Below are 18,229 nucleotides of genomic sequence, written 5' to 3'. Positions count from 1 at the left end.
TGAGGGAGCACACAGGCAGGATGGATGGCACAGCTGAGGCCAACCAGCCTCTTTGCAGGATTTCTGTGCTTATTCGGCACAACAGCTCAGGAACTGTATTCCATGTGCCACTTCCACAGGAGTTAAATTTCTACCTGATCAATTTATGTTGGGCATTGAAATATCTGCCAAGATGTATATCCATGATGAGAGGAGGATGCAGTAACCGAGCTACCGTAACCAGATGGCACCAGGCTGTTACGGAGCTCATTCTCTCAAAAGCAGAGATGAAGTGCATAACATTGCTTTCATCTATACACCAGCAAAATTTGAAATTCAATCACTTCCCTGACTTAAATGGTTGCAGTCATAAAAACTCAGCTATACCGGAACAGGTGGTTTTAGCTTAAAGGTTTGTGAAGTATAAGCATATTAGAAAACCTAAAACTTCATGAAATCTTATTTTCTAAAGAAGCCTTAGGATGAAAGCGTAATGAATCACAGTTTCTGTGACAAGTAACCTTTGGATGCTCAAATTGCGCATAATTTCCTACATTCACTCTTTCTCATCATGCCCAAGAGGACACAAAACCATGTGTTCAGCATGAACATTGCTGCAGCCATCACCAAACATCACTTTTTATTGAGGAACACCAGCACAAAGGGGACACTGCCCAGTTTTGCTGGGCAAACAAATAGATCCCCAATTTCCATCAAAGCTGGGGTGGTCCTCCAGAGCCACACTAGAGTTATGGCTACATTGCTGACAAATTTCTGTGCACTTTTACATGTTAAGTAGTAGAAAACTTTGGACAAATGTCAGAACAGGATAGTGCATGCTCAAGTGAAAATTGGTTGCCTTCGACTTCTTGTAGCCCAGGTCATCACCAAAGCCCAATGGTTAAGTGAATTTTCCAGCCTGGAGATCTCACAGTGCACATGCAGGCTGGTATTCCTGTGTTGGCCTACTGTGCTGAGCAGACAGCAGTGGGGAAATAGGAGCAGTAACTGCTCTGTAAGCTCCTGAACAGGTTAGATTATCTGCCTACTTCCATGCTTACATCCATTGTTATATAGCTATGCAAGAGAAAAACCTTAATGAAACAAAAAAAAAGAGGGGTGGTGGGGTCGTGTTTGAACTATTTCCAAAATATTCTTTCATGTAGACAGAGGATATCCCAGAAGCTCTTCTTTCCTAGATGCAAGACCAGAGTAACTTCTACAACCAGCTAAAGCCAAAAATAATCCCAGGACATCTCCACATTCAAGCACCATGCAACCAAAGCACCAACCCAAACGTTAAAATCCATATTTAAGACCAAGCCAATACCTTATCTAATTAATGGAGGAAACCAGTAATGAATAGAACCTCCAGTAAACAACATATCAGCTTCTGTGTTTGCTTTAAAAAAGTTAACCAGTCATAGTTACCTAACAGAGAAAGACATGGCAGCTGTCAGAGATCTGTCACAGGGGTTCTTGCTGCTGATACAGAACCTTAGGTGATAGTTACAAGAGCTGTGTTGAACAGGAGAGCAAAGATTTTTTCTTTTCCCAAAATTAGAAATATACTATTTCCAAAAATGGGAGCAAAAGACAAAAGGTAATGAAAAGTACTGCTGAAGAAATGTTTAATTAAAAAAATCAGGAATTCAACAGTGCCTAAATCTTTATTTTTCATAACCTACATATTTTTTTTTTCAAATTAGACAGTTTTACATTTTATGACACAAAAGGAAACTTAAATTACTGATAGTTTACATGTAAGCTTGATTCCAGTCTTAATGGAAGAAGAACAAAAACAAAAACCCTCAAAAAGGCTCCCATATTACACTTCTATTTCACGAATTGGCAGCTGTTAGGTCTCCTTAGAAATCCTGGATTGTCTGCTGCTATTAGTGTAATAGGTTACAAAGCACAGAAACCCCTACCTGTAGCTGAAGGAGATACAGAGATAGGTGTGCACCATTACAGTCAGCTGTTGCTCCTGATACTCTGCACCACGCTCCAACAAGGACCTTCCCATGCCAACGGCTCAAGGCTTTGAAGGAAAACCCAGCAACATAAAAAATTTGCCACTGCTCACACATTTCTAAGTGACAGTGCCATGGTGGGGGACTGATCTGAAACCACATTCAGTTTTGAAAGCAACCTTCATTTTTTTTTTTTAATTCCTGGAAGAATCTCAGACCCCATTTTTGACTTGTTTTCAAACTGAAAAGCATCACCACACAGTTCTAACTGGGTGAAATGCCAATTTTATTACTGTATTCCTGAACCTTTAGCTCAGCTACTGCTTTTGGGAGGTTTTAATTTTAAAAGCCACGTTTTTAATCCCTCTCTGTATCGTAGCAACAGTCTGCGTGCAACTTCACAACTCTACTCTGAAAACTCCATTTTGTCACTGAGTGGGGAGGAAAGAAATAAATCTCAAAGTAAAATACAGTAAGGAAAAGTTGTATTGAATATTACACAGCGATTTGGCGTGTCACTTTTTGTTTTAAAAAGCTATAAAACCACATCAGAAGAAGGTTTAAACTTTAAATGCAACAGACTGTTGCTGGGTAAGCAGTAATTACAGTGTATTGACCTATCACAAATGGCAGCAGAATACATTAGAACAGCACAACACATCCCGCTGGTCTCAACAGATCACCTCGGGTACCAGCTGAGCACCAGGACGAGCCGCCCACAGCCGCTGGAAGGGACCACTTGCCACTGTTTGCAGCTGGTATAGCCTTTCACTTGCAGCAGACAAACAAAATGAATCATACAGCTGGCCTAAACCATACACAAATCTAGCTACCGCTTTCACTGCCGCTGGGGAAAGGAGAAGGGGATAAAAAAATCCAATGACTGAAGTAGTTGAGCAGTTTTGGTGATGGTGTCGGGGTCCTATCTCCTCCCACAGCATTCACAAAGTGCGCTTTTTAAACAAGAAGAATCAACAGACTCCACATGCCCTATTTTGACCAATTCTGCAGCATACAACAGGCTGGATTTACAATGTCAACTAGTTACCAATTGATGCTTGTAACAGGAAATTTATCAGGAGTCAACTTCTATAGTTACTTTACAGTTCTATGAACCATGCACTGATACTCTTGAAAGCAGACAAGTAAGCTTCAGTGTATATTTTTGCAGCAGTCAAGTTTTTCCCCAATTAGACTTGATTTTTATTAATGACTTAAAAATTACAGTTTGACTGCTGAAATTCATTATTTACATTGCATAACACTTTTGAATTGGTTAAATGGTTTGGTTTTAAAGGGACTTTAGGAAAACATTTGAGGGCTTTCAAATAAGACTTTCATTCCATTTCCCTTTTGCAGTGAAGAGGCAGAGTCAGTTCAACACACCAGAATAAAATAAGAAAAAGAAAAAAACAACAAATTAAAGTAATATTCAAACCACAACATTTAGTTTATCTACATCCAGCTCAACAGCAACATTTATAATATCAATAATTTTTATCAGATTTTTTTCTTTAGGGTACCTTTTTATATGTTCTGATTATTTACAACTGTACAAGCAAAGCACACACTTCCAAGTGCACATATTTAATACAGTATTGACTATTTGCATTTACAGGTTTTTCAACAATCTGAAAAAGATCAACTGTTTAAGATCTTTAAGGTATATTACAAAAACTGCTGCTAGTTCCTGTACTACAGTATGTTTACCCAGTAAGACCAGTGACAATAGATACATACTGTAACTGAGTAATTCTGTATTCCATTCATGCTAACCCTCTATGGGGTCAGACCTCATTAACTCTAAGCTGTCTTGTACAAAAGTTAAGGCAAAGTCATTTTCAAGTTTAAATAAAATTCAAGTCTTTAAATATTGGATGGAAATAATTCTTTAAAAAAATCAGTTGTTTAAATAAACATTTTTGTGGAATAAACTGTACTGTCATAGTCAGCAGGAATGAGATTTGTCTGAACTTCCTGCAGTTTAAACACTTAAAGAAAAGCTTTAGGCATTTTAAAACAAAAATAATTTATATTCAACTTTATTAGAAACTTGCTAATTTAGTGCATCCTTGTCCTTCAGAAAGCGCATCACTTCTAAAGTAAATAAGTGTGAGAAACCTCATCCCAGAGGTAAATATCAGGGATCTCTTCCTCCACCACACAAAACAAACACCATTATCTCACGGCTTGAAAAATTTAAATCTGTATGCCAATGCTTGTAGTTACAGGAAGATGTCAACACAAGGCTGACTAAGATATGAACTCTTTCAAAGAGCACTTGGGGCAGAGATTTAAAAAAAAGTCTACACAGAGCACAGGGGTAACCAGAATATACAGCGCTGACTCAGTTAACTCCCTTACAAGCACAGGGAAGCTAAGGTTATCACAAGAAGGCTACTCTGCTTTCTCCTGATAACATCCACTAACAGGCTTCACCACCATAGAAGCTCACAGACTTGATTCTTTCTATTCACAATGTGCTTTGTATTTGCAAATTATAACATCAGTTTTATTCTGGAGTGAGAAGATGGTTACTTGCTTGCAGTAAGTCAAAAAAGGAAATATTTCAGAAAGACGGTTATGGTGCCCTGTAGAATTCTTTTTGTGTGTGCAAAACATCAAAAAAAGGTTAAGTTTTTAAAAATGCTAGAAACAGCTACTCATTTAACCTAAAAGTGCAAGTTCATTTGCTGACACTTAGTACAGCAGCCCAATAAAAAAAAAAAATCTTCAAGGTCACGTACTAATTTGTAAAATATATCTACTTCCTTGCACTCTACACACTAGCTGCCGTTATCAGTCTTTTGGACACTTTAGATATGTACTTGCAGACCAGTTTATTAAAAATATTGCAGCAGCACGTTTCTGCTCAACAGTTTAGAAAAAACTCACTATACAGAGCTTGCACTCACACAGCCACAGAGAGGCTTAATAAAAAGTTGATTTTTTTTTTAAGACAAATATTTTACACCTTGGAGGAAAAAAAAAAAAAATCACACTAAGCTTCACCTCCAATTAAGCACCAATCTAAATGTAAGGTTTAGAACAACTATCCAGAAATACCCAGAAAAATAGAATGTTTGTTCAAGAGGGGGAAAAAGTATTTCACAGAAAAATAACTTGCAGGCATTGTTACATGCCTTGTATCACTGCAAGCTCCTAACCAGCAACTCATTCTCAGGTATCTTAGTGGGAACATGGGTTTAATTTGTGGGAAGCAGACCTCTTCTCAAATCCCTCCCAGGTGTTATTTTCACTGAGGAGATTTAGGAGGGGTACTCTGTTCTTTATTTAAGCGTTTGCCAGTGGCTGGAGGGGACGATCTGCGTCCTGACTGTCTCCTCTGGTCTTTGGGTTGTCCAGGATGTGACTTTGCAGGAGGAGGTTCTCTATTTTTCTCTATTGTTTCTGTGGGCTTTCTTTCTTCTTTCCCACATGCTACAGTGTTTGGCTTCTGTTCTTTCTGGGGTTGCAATGTAGGAGGATCCTTAGTTGTTCTCTGGCAAATTTCCGCATAACTAGGTTTTCGCAGTTCCTGGAAAATCGGAAGCAAACACAACAGAGTTAAACAAAGCGTCCTGAGGAAAAAAAAAATTACTTTTATGAACAAAAAAGGGTTAAGTCCTTGTCCCAAAAGACTGCTGCACTAAAATATGCAGATGAGGGCTTGAGTATGAAGTTTACAGGAACTGTATAGACAATAAAGCTGAAGAAAAGGTAAAATGTAAAACAGCATGCCAGAAAAATGGGGTAATGGCATAGGGCAAAATACTCCCCTTTCAAACTCAAAACCAGCTGAAACACGATGAATACTCTGGTTTCAATATCAGCATATGTATTAATACTTCTACCTCAAGGATACTACCAAGAAGAGAATTCAGATAAGGAGATATCTTTTGTACTGTTAATTGCATAATTTTATCACATGCAAGTAATCATGAAGCCACCAATTAGTAAATTTAAAGCTGCTGGACAAATTCTAGGATGTTGGGCTCACATGATTAAGCAACACTGGGTAGCAATAAATATTCTGTTAAATGCAAACTGGATCATCAAGAAAAAGTGAAGTAATGAAGTCACTTACTATGGCAGCCCCATTGACTTGTACCGATTTACATGCAGTACTCAGTGTGGAAGAAGAAAGTCTTTCTGTACTCTGTGTCTCTCTCTGCTGTTTATCCACGACTTTGGAGTCCCTGTAAGCATCCAGCAGGAAGCAAGGCTCATGAGAAATGAAACTTCAGGATAGATGAATGGTTTAATAATGGGTCTAAAAAGTTTGAGTATGACTATAAATAGTTACAGCTGTAATTTGCCTAGCACATTATGATTAGCATTGCATTCAAAAATGCTGTTGAAAATAGAAAAAATATATTCCTGTGCAATGTGATACTACCCATAATTTGTCATGTTTTGATAGCATTTAGTTACTCAGTTATTTGATTTGCAGGTTCCAAATAAAGTGTCACCAAAAAACTTTCTTTACGGTATGGACATCAGTACTGCCCACAGAGCCGCCGTGGGTTTACTCTCTCTGTTTCAAAATTGTCTAAATACAAGACAGTAAGGTATTCATTAAACTTCTCTCACAGAAACTAAACCATGACACTAAATTTTCTTCTGCTAAATGGCTATTATGATTGAATCACTAATATGATATTGTTCGGAAATTAAGCTTTATTGCCTTTACTACAAGTACAACAAAATATTACTTCTTTCATTGATTAAGATTTTAATAGCTATTTACATTGTTCTGCCTCATGAAAGAAAATGCAAATGTGACTCAGAGCAGAATTATTATACCCATGTAATTAAGTGCTTACTCAGTAGGCTGGGGTGGCGAAGGAGACCTTTCAAAGGTCCTGGGCAATGTAGAAGAAACTGGTAGCGGCTCTCGAGGAATTCCTGATGGAATAGTGTTTGTACTTGCATCCACATTAATGTTCTGAAGGGGGAAAAAAGGCACAGAAGGACAATCAAAATATCCAATTAATACAGTTTGCCTGAAAATCAGCACAACCAGAAAACAGTTCATAGTTTGATTTTATATGGTAAATTGACTATAGGAAGGTACAGAAGGAGCCTATACATATATTGTAATGAATATGTTATTTTTTTCCTTTCTATTTATTTAGGAACACAGACAAATAACACCCTATGGTTATTTCCAAAGAAGTTGTAAGCTTAGGTCCCTTTGGGACATATCTGGATGACAAAAATCACTTAGAATCCTTATGGTTGGAAAAGACCTTTGATCAATCATCACCCTGTCAACTAGACCATGGCACTAAGGGCCACATCCAGTCATTTCTTCAACACTTCCTGGGCTGCTGACTCCATCACCTCTCTGGGCAGCCTGTTCCAATGCTTAACTTCCCTACCTAAACCTCCCCTGGCACAGCTTGAGGCCCTTTCCTCACCCTGTTGCTGGCTGCCTGGGAGAAGAGACCAACTCCCACTTGGCTACAGCCTCTGTTCAGGCAGTTGTAGAGAGTGACAGGGTCTCCCCTGAGCCTCCTTTTCTCCAGGCTAAACACCCCCAGCTCCCTCAGCTGTTTCTCAGAACTTGTGCTCCAAACCCTTCACCAGCTTTGTTGCCCTTCTCTCTGGACATGCTCCAGCTGCTCAGCATCTGGTAGTGAGTGGTCCAGAACTGGCCACAGGATTCCAGATGCAGCCTCACCAGTGTCGAGCACAGAGGGACAATCACTTCCCTGGTCCTGCTGGCCACACCATTTCTGATACAGGCCAGGATGCCATTGGCCTTCCTGGCCAACTGGGCACACTTGGCTCACGCTCAGTTGCTGTTGACCAGCACCTACAGGTTCTTTCCTGCAGGGCCTCTTTCCAGCCACTCCTCCCCCAGCCTGTGGTGCTGCTGGGGGTTGTTGTGATCTAAGTGCAGGACCTGGCACTTGGCCTTGTTAAACCTCACACAGTCAGCCTTGGCCCATCCATCCAGCCTGTTCAGACCCCTCTGCAGACCCTTCCCTTCCTGTCTTCCAGCACATCAACACTCCTGCCCAACTCAGTGTTGTCTGTGAACTTACTGAGGGTGCCCTCGATCCCCTCATGCAGATCACCAGTAAAGTTATTAAACCAGACTGGCCCCAATACCGAGCCCTGGGGAATACCACTAATGACTGGAACTAGTGACTTTTTTCAACCTGGAAATTTTGCACCTGCTGCTGACAAAGTAGGCTTTGCACCTGTTCACATAACCACAGGCAGTCTATGAAAACAAAGGTCTCCTAGTGCTGTGAACTAAAAACTATCTTCTTCAAAGTTCTAATTCTGCATCATCCCAATATAATAATTTGCTACCAAGCCAAAGAGGCTTTTTCCATAGTCCTCAAAAGATTCTGGTAGTGCCAAGCGATACTGTGCTTCGAGATAAAGGCCAAAGAGGTTCAAGACGTATGCATTAATTTAAATTGTCACAAAATAGCAAAAGAGAAAGACAACTTTGTATCCTAAAAAACATGTATCTTACATTTATAACCATTTTGTTTGTTTTGAAGGGTGCTATGTTGTTTGTATTGCTTCTGACCTGTCTCATCCTAAAAACTAAAACCCAAAGAGATTCTGGTATGCAGAAGGGACAACAATGGGAGAACACAAGCTCAGAAGGAACAAGATATCCCTTCTTTTCCCCTAGCCCAGCCAACATTCAAAAGGGCATAAACCATAAGACTCCTATGGTCACTGTTATAAAGGAAAATTGTATTTGATTATACTGTTTTAAAATCAGGCATAGATTACTGCAGTAGATCTAAGCCTAGTTTGATTCAAAGTAGAAGACTGCAAAAGGTGGATGTTTAGGAATAACAGAACAGCTTTTATAGTCTTACTTGCTGTAAGATGTGTGCAAAAGGCTTGAAATTGCAAGCTGCTGAGCATTCTGGCCCAAGTGCATCAGAACTTGCAGGTACATGGTTAAGTGTGAATAGCTTCACGTCAAGCAGACATGCAAGAGCTTTTCCTTGCCAAAACACTCAGCCCTTGATCTCACAGCGCTACACTTCCTAGTTACAAAATGTGGGATGATTACTACCTGTCATTCCCCAGAGCTACATCTAGAAGAGCATCACTAAGCAAAGAGCATAAAGATATGATGCTTGGATAACAACTGCTGGAAATTATAGACCCTTAGTCCCCTCAGCTTCCGTACACAGGACTTGCCCACCTATAAAACAAGGGAAGCACTGTGTAACTCTACTTCAGTGCTTTGTAACACTACATCAGGTGACATGAAAAAACACTGAGATCAAGGTGAAAAGCAGCCTGTATACATTGGCAAGACCCTGATGCTAGCTCAAACACCTTTGTAGCAATACACAATTGCTCTTTGCAGCCAGTTGCTGTTATCTTACTCTTTATTTAAATGCCAACAAGGAAAGGTAGCATAATCCCTTTCTTCCACACAATGGTACAGAGTAACTCCCGTACACTGGAAAATGAAACTGGTAAATTGAAGGATGCTTTTTAATGTGACAGTGCACTGCAGTATCTTAAAGCCTCAGTACCTGACTGATATGAAGACTGCCTCTACATGAGAGAAGTCTAAATTCTTTACAATAAGTACACTGCAAACCAAGTACTAGATCTGTGATGGGGGAACAAGGGGTTTTCAGCTGCAGCACTAAGAGCAAGTGCTGGAATCATATTTAAAACCTGAAATACAATAGTCAAAAAACACTTCCTAAGTAACCAGAGGTACAATACTTCAAAATTAATAGAACTTGGCCAAGAACAGCCTACAATCTGCAGTACTGGCACACAGTAAGTTAAACACTGCTCTTACCATGGCTCTGACCTGCACATTCGCCCTAAATGCAATCCTGGGACATAGTTGCCCCTCCTACCACTTGCAGGAGACAGAGTAGATGGCTTGTCTGTACAGTCACTGCCTCGGGTGCAGGCTGCCCTGCTGCCTCCCCTTTTCTTTACCAAAAAATACCCTCTACCCACCCCTGACACATGGGCACCAAAGAAAACACTCTAGACCCAGCAAGAGAAGACATGAGAGATTGTGGTGGTTCACCACATTGCTTTGCACTGCTAATCCAGGGCCTAAGTTCTTCAGTCGTGGTACAGCTGGAAAAACACAAGTTAAATTAGAGTTATCAAGAAAAGCCAATACAGACTTTCATAGCCCAGAGCATTCCACAGTGCAGAGGGTTACGTGAGTCTTGCCGGAGAAGAACACACTGTCACTCACAGATGGCATGGCAGAGACAGTTCTAAGAATGAAATCTATGAAAAGGTACTGAACATTAATTTTCAACTGCATCTCTACTACATCTATATAGCAGTGGTTGCCAAGTTATTCTGATGTATTTTCATCTTTCTGAGCAATATGACAAGACAACACTGGGATCCAGCTGGTTTTGGTAGCAGTTTTTGTTCCAGCTATGATGCCTACTGAGATTACGTAGGCAGCTTCTTTATTTTGGTGCTTAGAAGTTTGTCACTTTAAAGTGTTTTATATACAACTCAGAAGTCTTACTTTCAAACAGGAGGGAAAATGTATCACATACCTTTCACCTGAGTCTATCAAAAAGCCTGAGGCAGTTATGAACAGCAAAGAGCATATTTTCTAATCTCTGCTATTAACATCTACTTATTATATTGGTGCCCGTATTCCACACCATTTCAAAGAGAATACCCAACAAATTCTGAGCTATAAGTGAAGAAGGCAGCAGCACATCATTTGACAGCTGTTTTTAAAGAACATTTCTTACAACCATGTAAACCCACAAGTTATTTCCGTATATAAGCCACCAAATCTGAAAACAAGAGGTATGCAAGTCTTTGTTTACCCAACAAAAATGAACATCCACTACTCACTCTTTCTTTTGACGTTCCTATTACCACACTGGACAGTCTGTTTTCAAATAGGTCTTCAGTCTTTAAATTGCCAGCAGCCCCGGGTAACGGAGGAAAGCTAGATAAACCCAATTCAAAACTGGGAGATGGAGGTTTTGGGGGTGGTGGAGACTGTGTTTGGCCTCTCTGGAATAGAAATAACATGTAGGGGTTACTGCACTAGATGACAGAAAAGATATGCAACTCTAAACTGTATTTTGTACTTGACTTATATCAGCAAAGCCCTAGAGAAGGATTCCCCATCTCATCTCCCAGAAAAACCACACAGTTCCGGGGAATACATGCTTTCATTTTCCAATGTTGCCCTTAAAATATTTAATTATTATTTAAATGCCATGGCATATGCATCAGCTTTAGTGATACCAGCATAGTAAGAAGTTTCCTCACTGACTCTTCCTTGAGGACAGACACACTGACATAGAAAGGAAAACAGACTGATTTAGGTGTCATGATATAGGGAAAATATAATGCCCATTTATGTACAGTTAGTAATATCCTAAATAAAAAGACAGGAGTCAACAAGAATCTTATTTTCAGATATATGAAGAAACGGCACGACAGCATGCCTTGTATGTGGTACAGACAACAATAATTTATATCTAATTAGTATTAATCGATATTGTCAGTTTGTAAAAATGCAAAAGTAAGTGCCAAACCTATTTTTGAAACAGAGACTGTTAAACTAAATCTAAGAAGAAAAACAATGTCTCAAGCAAAAAAACCAACATCAGTGTGCTAAATGCAACTATTTTGCACTAGAGACAGCAGTTCAAGAGTTAAAAGTACCACAATTAGAGATCACTTGTGAGGACTGCTGGTAAGGATTTGTAAATCTATATTATATTTACACAGGAAAAAATAAATCTCCTTTTGTAATATGCTGTAACTGAAGTTACCAATTAACTTCATCTACAGCATGTAAAGAAGTAACTGTTTCTTGAATGTGCTGAGGCCTGTGCTAAGATAATCTCTGCTACAAAATACCAAATGCAAAGCAATCTTTGAAACAGTTCCTATTTTGAAAAGGAAAATATGAGGATATAGTCAAGATGGTGTGAATGTAAGAACAATGCTTCTGAACAAAAAGAACAACAGACACAAGACTACCTTCAAGGTCTTTTCACAAACTACATGAAATGTCAAAACAATTGTGTGGCAACAGGGAAGTAGGGAAAGAACAAATAAATACAGAGGCAAGAACAACTGCAACCCCCAGGACTGCTACTGACCCAGCACTACCCCCAGGAAGAGTGCTACAACAATGGTGACTGCAAATCTCCAAAACTGAAGTCAGATGACCTGCCAAAGGTCAGGGAGAGTGATTACACTTATCCAGCTCAAATTGCAAGAGGAACAACTCGAATTTTTAAAAGTCATTCTTCAAATCACAGCACTCGCTCTTCTTAAAGAAGACTGAAGTTCTGCAATAGCAAATGCTTCCATGTTACAAACATTTTAAGTTACACAGTTGAGTCCTAAAACCCTCAACATATTAAGAGTGGTATTAACATCTTAAATGAGTAGGACGAGTGGGGACTTCAATGGATTTTAAGCTAACTGCATAAAATTTCTCAAGTTAACTTCCTGTAAGTTGAGTAACCGGCTTTTGTATACAGCCTCAGCAACTGTCTGATCAAAAAATTTCATGCTCTTTTTCATGCAAACATGCATACACTCTAATTTTTCCTTTAAAAAGAAAAATCTTCTAAAGAAGTCATTACTCCATTCAAATACAACTGGTTTTAGTGATGTCCTGTGTACACTATCTAATTGCTACAGCATTACACAAGAAATAGTCATCAGTACTTGGATTCAATTATTTCCACAATCTGAGGGGGTAAAATTTCAATCTTTTGCTTCCAAGTACACTTCCTTGCAGTGCATGCAGCCATGGGTGTGCAGCAGCTTTCACCTCTGCTCAAGGTGCAGCACTGGACACTACAAACTAAAGATGCTTGGTGCAGAAGAGACTGGAAGGAAGCTGGTTGTACAGGCTGCAATTACAGCCTGGCGCTGACAGACGGGAACCGTGGGTCTCCAAAGAAGTCACATCTACAAGTTTTTACATTCAAAGTTCAAATAATCTTTGCAGTCAGCTCCGTCAGAAGTGCTGCTCTATTCAGTAAGAGCGTCCAAGGTAATCCTTTCACTCCAGTCACTCACATGCCTAACCTGTACCATTTCCTCGTTCTTTTAAATACAGAAGAAAGTTAATAGGAAAACTTCACTCTAAAAATTCAAGCAGCTTTGAAAGGGCAAAAGGAAGAAGTACTGGGAATCCTACATGTAATCTGGTCTCACTGCCACTGGGAAGTTTGATGAGAACTGAAAGGAAGGAATCACCTGCTAAACTTTCCTGCTCCTTTATCTAAGTTCACTAAGGCTACTCAACAGCAGGAGCCACAAACACACAAATGCAATGATTCCAGACCTTTAGGAAAGTGTTATGGCTCATGCAGCAGTATTACTTCACAATTGTAACATGAATTAGGAAATAACCTGGTTCAACTTCACATATATACCATCTGTGGCAAAAACAAATTGCAACGAAATGACCAGTTTTATCATATCAAACCTTAAATCCTACAAAAACATGTTTTTTTCTCTTCTACATCTAGTGCTACATCAAAGTATCAAGGCTACTTTGGTATTAACCTTGAATTCCAGTTTACCAAAACCACAGTATTTCAATAGTGTTAGCATACCCTTACCAAGTGGCACTTGGCATTTAAGAAAACGAACTTCATAACCACTTAAGAAAATGACCACTTCATAATGCACAGCAGAAACATTAGTTATGACACAAGGTTCTATAAAATGTTCTTCAATGTCATCATTATTGATAATGAAGTATCAAGTGTTTTGAACTTTAGTTTAGCTATTCCTGAACGTGAACACTGGCATGTTGAAAAAAACTGAGATGGGAATCTTCTGCCACTCTAAGAGTAATTTTAACTTTTCCCTGACTTCTGCATTAATGGAAAATCATCTCTGATACCCGAATGCAGTGAACTCATGTGACTAATGAGCTGTTATTATCTTTAATCAACTGTGATGTACAACTGCTTGTGCAGTAACTTATGTCACCTGTTACTCCATGATAATATCCATACTAATGCCTTGTTACCCTACTTTTATTAGGGACAAATAAGATCATGAACACTCACTGTAAACTTGTCCTCCCTTTTCTTTCGGTAGCCATATGAGTTTTTCCTATGGGAAAGAAAGCAGATATCAGAACCTTGCCTATAAGTGGATGGACAGCAGCTAATGAAAACAGAAGAAATTAATTCCAATTGCTATTTCATCCATCTTCATTCTACACAGGTTATTAAGAAATGTTTTAGGGAAAAATTCCTAGCAAGCCCTCATTAAAACAAAGGTATAGATCTTATGCAAATCAGCATAAGAACACACTAGTTACAAGTAATTCCTGCGTTAAAAGTACCTCAGTAGAGATTTTATGTAAGGATTAGACAAAACATTACAGTATCCAAATAAGGGGTTTAGGATTTTTTGTACACCAATATAACTTCTCAAATATAGCTAACTATTTCCAATCCAGGTAAAGCTCCTTCAAAACACTTTTAGCACTTTGTCCCCATCCCTGCTTCAGGTAAAGCTCCTCCAAGCAGCAGTGTAAAATTTGCAGTGCATTCAGATTCAATATATTTTTTAAGTTTTTTGTCTGACTTTTATTACTCTAAATGTATTCAACAGTGAAACATTAAAATGCAACTCTAAGTACTGACTATTCCTGTACATTTTTGTAGTCTATAGTTTGAGCCATCTTGTTTCCTGAGTTCTTAATCATACTTTCATCCATTAGTTATAACACAATTTGGTAAATTAGATTTAGAAAGGTATTACAACCCTTGCACAAAATCCCCATTTAATTTTGCAATGATACAAGTCTAAAATAGGATCATGTGCGAAACACTTGAGTTATCTTCCAATTCAGTGAGTCATTCAAAATGTGATTTACTTAGAGACAAATACAACCATTATCAAAGCTGCAGAATACTTTTATAAAGCACTTACTAGAACTGCATTTATAAAAATTCCAGTTTTCAGCTCCCCAGGTAGTTGGTTGTGGTTTTTTGTTTGGTTGCTTTTAAAACTACATAACAATAGTTTCCTTAGCTGCCTGCAGGCGTTTTTCCTCCCTTCATACCAATCCGTCATCTTTGTTGTTGTGTATGCCCAATTTGGTCAAAATTCTGATCTTTCAACTTAAGAAGTTAAGAGTGAGCACTGCTAATACAGGTTCAGGTGCACAATCTACAATGCTGAACAATGGAATGCACAGAACTTCATTAAAGTCAAACAAATAATATACAGAAACTTTCTTGCACCAGATGAAGAAAGGATAGAGGATTAGATCTTACGGATCTTACAGATCTAAACTGTTCATCACTTGCCAATAATGATTTTCATCCAGTAGGAAAGTATCAAAGTCCACTTGGCCTTTGTTCTGCATTTAACACCTTCTGTGAAGTACTTTGCAAGATTTTAGGTTTGAGGAGAGAGTCTCAGCTTGAAGCAGTATTGAAAATATAACGATACCACACCTCCACTAAAAGCAGTAGTTCAGAAGCAGCAATACTTGGCTGTTCAGAGGACAACTACGGAGCACACTCACCTTCCTCTCCCTAAGCCAGGGGATGAGTCAATGCTGCTCTGTTCCATCCGTCCAGTTCCCACTTCCCTCTTGGTGTAACTGGTGGTAGCACTCTGCATCCGTGTCCTGCTTTGTCCCGGCTGCCGCGTCTGTGGACTCCTGACGCCATTGATTAAACGATCAGCAGAAAAGTTGAATATTGTAGGACTGTCTAGAAGCCCAGGTCCCCTTTCTGCACTGGGTATTGTATGTCGTATATGTGACTTGCTAGGATTCCTATAAATTCAAAAGTCATTTCAACATACGCACTATCAGAGATCTTCTGAGGCCTAAGCCTATTCACAGAATTCAGAAGTAAGATCTTCAGTCCTTTATCACTTATTTCATTTATAAGAATGATCAACATTCATTGTAACAGGTCACGTGAATTATCAAAATTAACCTTTTCCCTGTCTGTTTTCAACTAGACCTTTACTATATGAATAATCCTGCTGATGACATGTCATCTCTCAGAATATTTCAGCTGAATACCCTAAATCACAGAACAGACAAGTCCTCAGCTTTCAGACTGTCCATTTACATTTCAAAACACTATCCATTAACGACAGGAGCACCATCTGCCCTTTCGCCTCACCTTTGGCAACATGTTCAGTTTCACAAGTATTCTCAAGTTAGCTGGTGTTACTAAAATAAGCAGATGAAAACCCCATATGCCAGATAACACAACAGTATTGTTAAAAGATAGATTAACTTGCCTGTTCCTGGGAGGATATTGTCTGAGTGTTGTCAGTGGAGAAGCAGCAGGCTTGAAGGTTGGAGATGTGAACCCATTGATAAATCCAGTATTTGGAAATGGTGTTACCTAAAAAAACGTATTGCATGCTCATCATTATAAACAAACTGAGTATAACTTTTCTTAACCCCATATTTTTTGTCATTCTGTGCAGGACAGTACTTAAAAGATTGGCTCAAGCAGAAACAGAGCATCTGTCTAACGCCTTGTAGCTAATTTAAAAAATTTCTGAAAAAACTCCAAGCCTCTGTATTTCTGAGAAGTCAGCCACTACACATATTCAGCTTATGATAGTTTCAGAGGATTGAAAAACATCAAGCCAAAATTCTTGGCTGTAAGTTAAATAGCTCTCCTATTTCACACCACACTACACATGACTTTGGAGTACAGAGACACCTCTTTGTCAGAGCCTCTAATTGACATTGCCTGTAATTGTTTCTCTTATAATTTACATGTGAATTCCTCCCTAAAAAAAGCCCTCAACAACTTCTTTTTAGTTCCTCATTCTACTTCCATGTGACATCTAAATAAAGCCTAGAGAATGAGTGGATGTTAAGTGGAACTCTGATGCTTTTCAGATCCTACCACCTTACTCTACACACGAAACACTGTCTTCTTGTCTGAAGAAACAACATTAGCAAAAGATTTTCTGGGGTGGGTGCATATCAATGTCTTGTAGTAACAAGATACCTCAAAACCTGAAGCATGTTCAAAGTAATTTTTCCAACCTTGCTAGCACACTTGTGTCTTTTTAATTTAAATGTATAAGTGAGTTGCATTTAAGAAATGTTACTATTAGCACCAGCAAATGCTTGCTTGTCTTCTCCCCCTGAAAATAACTACGAGGCAGAACAATAAGACTCCTCCTACACTCTATTAAATTAAACAGCTAGGATTACGACTATTTTCTATAAAGGTACATTTAAACTTGAAAAAGGTTTCTTGCACAAGTTAAATCACTGATCAATGGAAAACAAAATTTAGCACCAAAGATGTCATATCAAACTACTGCTAGCCTAACTTAGCATGCACGACAGCAAATGCTACCTCAGACTCCACAAAAAGGCCATTAAAAAAGGCCTTTTAAAAAAGGCCTTAAATAAAGCTCCTCAAGGAACAAAGTTTCATCAAAGTAATGCTTTCTGGTTTAAGAGTTACACCTTAATGTAAAATTCCACCAGAACTAGCAAGCAACCACTGAATCTGAAAAATGAGAAGACACTGAACATATTGGGGACACCAGCAATATTCAACCCTTCTTTCTTTATAATGATGTGTGGTATTTTTGGAGGAAAATTTTTTTTTTTTCCATTTTCCAATAATACCAAAAGCATCTCCACGGAAGTCATCTGGCTCAAACATGCTTTCTTTTCAGTTTCTTTTTTTTTTTCCCCAAGCAGGACAAACTAGATCTTTTCTCAAATACTATTAAGTACGTGATGAAGAACCAGGTAGTTTTAGAATCCTGAGGACAAGTGTTGCCATATTCAAGTTTCAAAACTTAAATGGTAGGCCCACACTACTGGAGATCTCAAATTAGAGATGAGAAAAAGCAGTCTTTATGTTGAAGCAGAATAGAGAAACTTTGCTGTATTTTCACACAAGTCTCTACATGCAAACTGCAACCCTGTCTCATGAAAATTATTGCTGTGTCATGGTTCCTCATGGTCCCTGTTCTCCTCAAGTGATTTCTATTCAAATATAGCTCTTCCTACAAAAGAATCAAGAAACATTACGTTACAGTCATGTACATAAAATGCAGCTAACCAATGACAATACACTGCAAAACAGTGAAAGGCAAAGCCCAGACAGTTGATTTCCTGTTTTGACTAAGAAAAGTATGAGATCTTTAATGCTGACAAACTCATAATGTCTTCCCCAAAGGACAGGACTAATAAGCCTTCTTTAAAACAAAAAGTTACAGGATAACATAAGGCGGATACACAGTCTACTCTGCCTGAACCTGTGGCT

General features: G+C 38.8%; 1 protein-coding gene across 4 annotated transcripts in view; it reads right to left on the bottom strand.

Moving 5' to 3' along the window:
* Nucleotides 1–1,630: 1,630 nt before the first annotated feature.
* LARP4B (La ribonucleoprotein 4B) overlaps nt 1,631–18,229 on the bottom strand; it is a 56,982-nt gene continuing 40,383 nt past the window's right edge. For 3 of the 4 annotated variants that reach the window (XM_042043269.1, XM_042043268.1, XM_042043265.1), the window contains 7 exons: nt 16,221–16,327; nt 15,487–15,741; nt 14,012–14,057; nt 10,806–10,970; nt 6,779–6,900; nt 6,040–6,151; nt 1,631–5,490 (listed from right to left, as the gene is read on the bottom strand). In XM_042043269.1, the coding sequence (XP_041899203.1) occupies nt 5,209–5,490; nt 6,040–6,151; nt 6,779–6,900; nt 10,806–10,970; nt 14,012–14,057; nt 15,487–15,741; nt 16,221–16,327 (1,089 nt within the window). In that variant the 3' untranslated portion in view covers nt 1,631–5,208. The remainder of the gene's footprint in view (nt 5,491–6,039; nt 6,152–6,778; nt 6,901–10,805; nt 10,971–14,011; nt 14,058–15,486; nt 15,742–16,220; nt 16,328–18,229) is intronic. The other variant, XM_042043266.1, reaches the window with a different exon arrangement.

Source organism: Corvus kubaryi, unplaced genomic scaffold, assembly GCF_017639235.1.
Source record: "Corvus kubaryi isolate FWS band 111438036 unplaced genomic scaffold, C.kubaryi_AGA036_p1.0 37398, whole genome shotgun sequence".
Taxonomy (NCBI): domain Eukaryota; kingdom Metazoa; phylum Chordata; class Aves; order Passeriformes; family Corvidae; genus Corvus; species Corvus kubaryi.
Note: the sequence above shows the minus strand (reverse complement) of the source record. Positions and strands in the feature narration are given on the sequence as shown.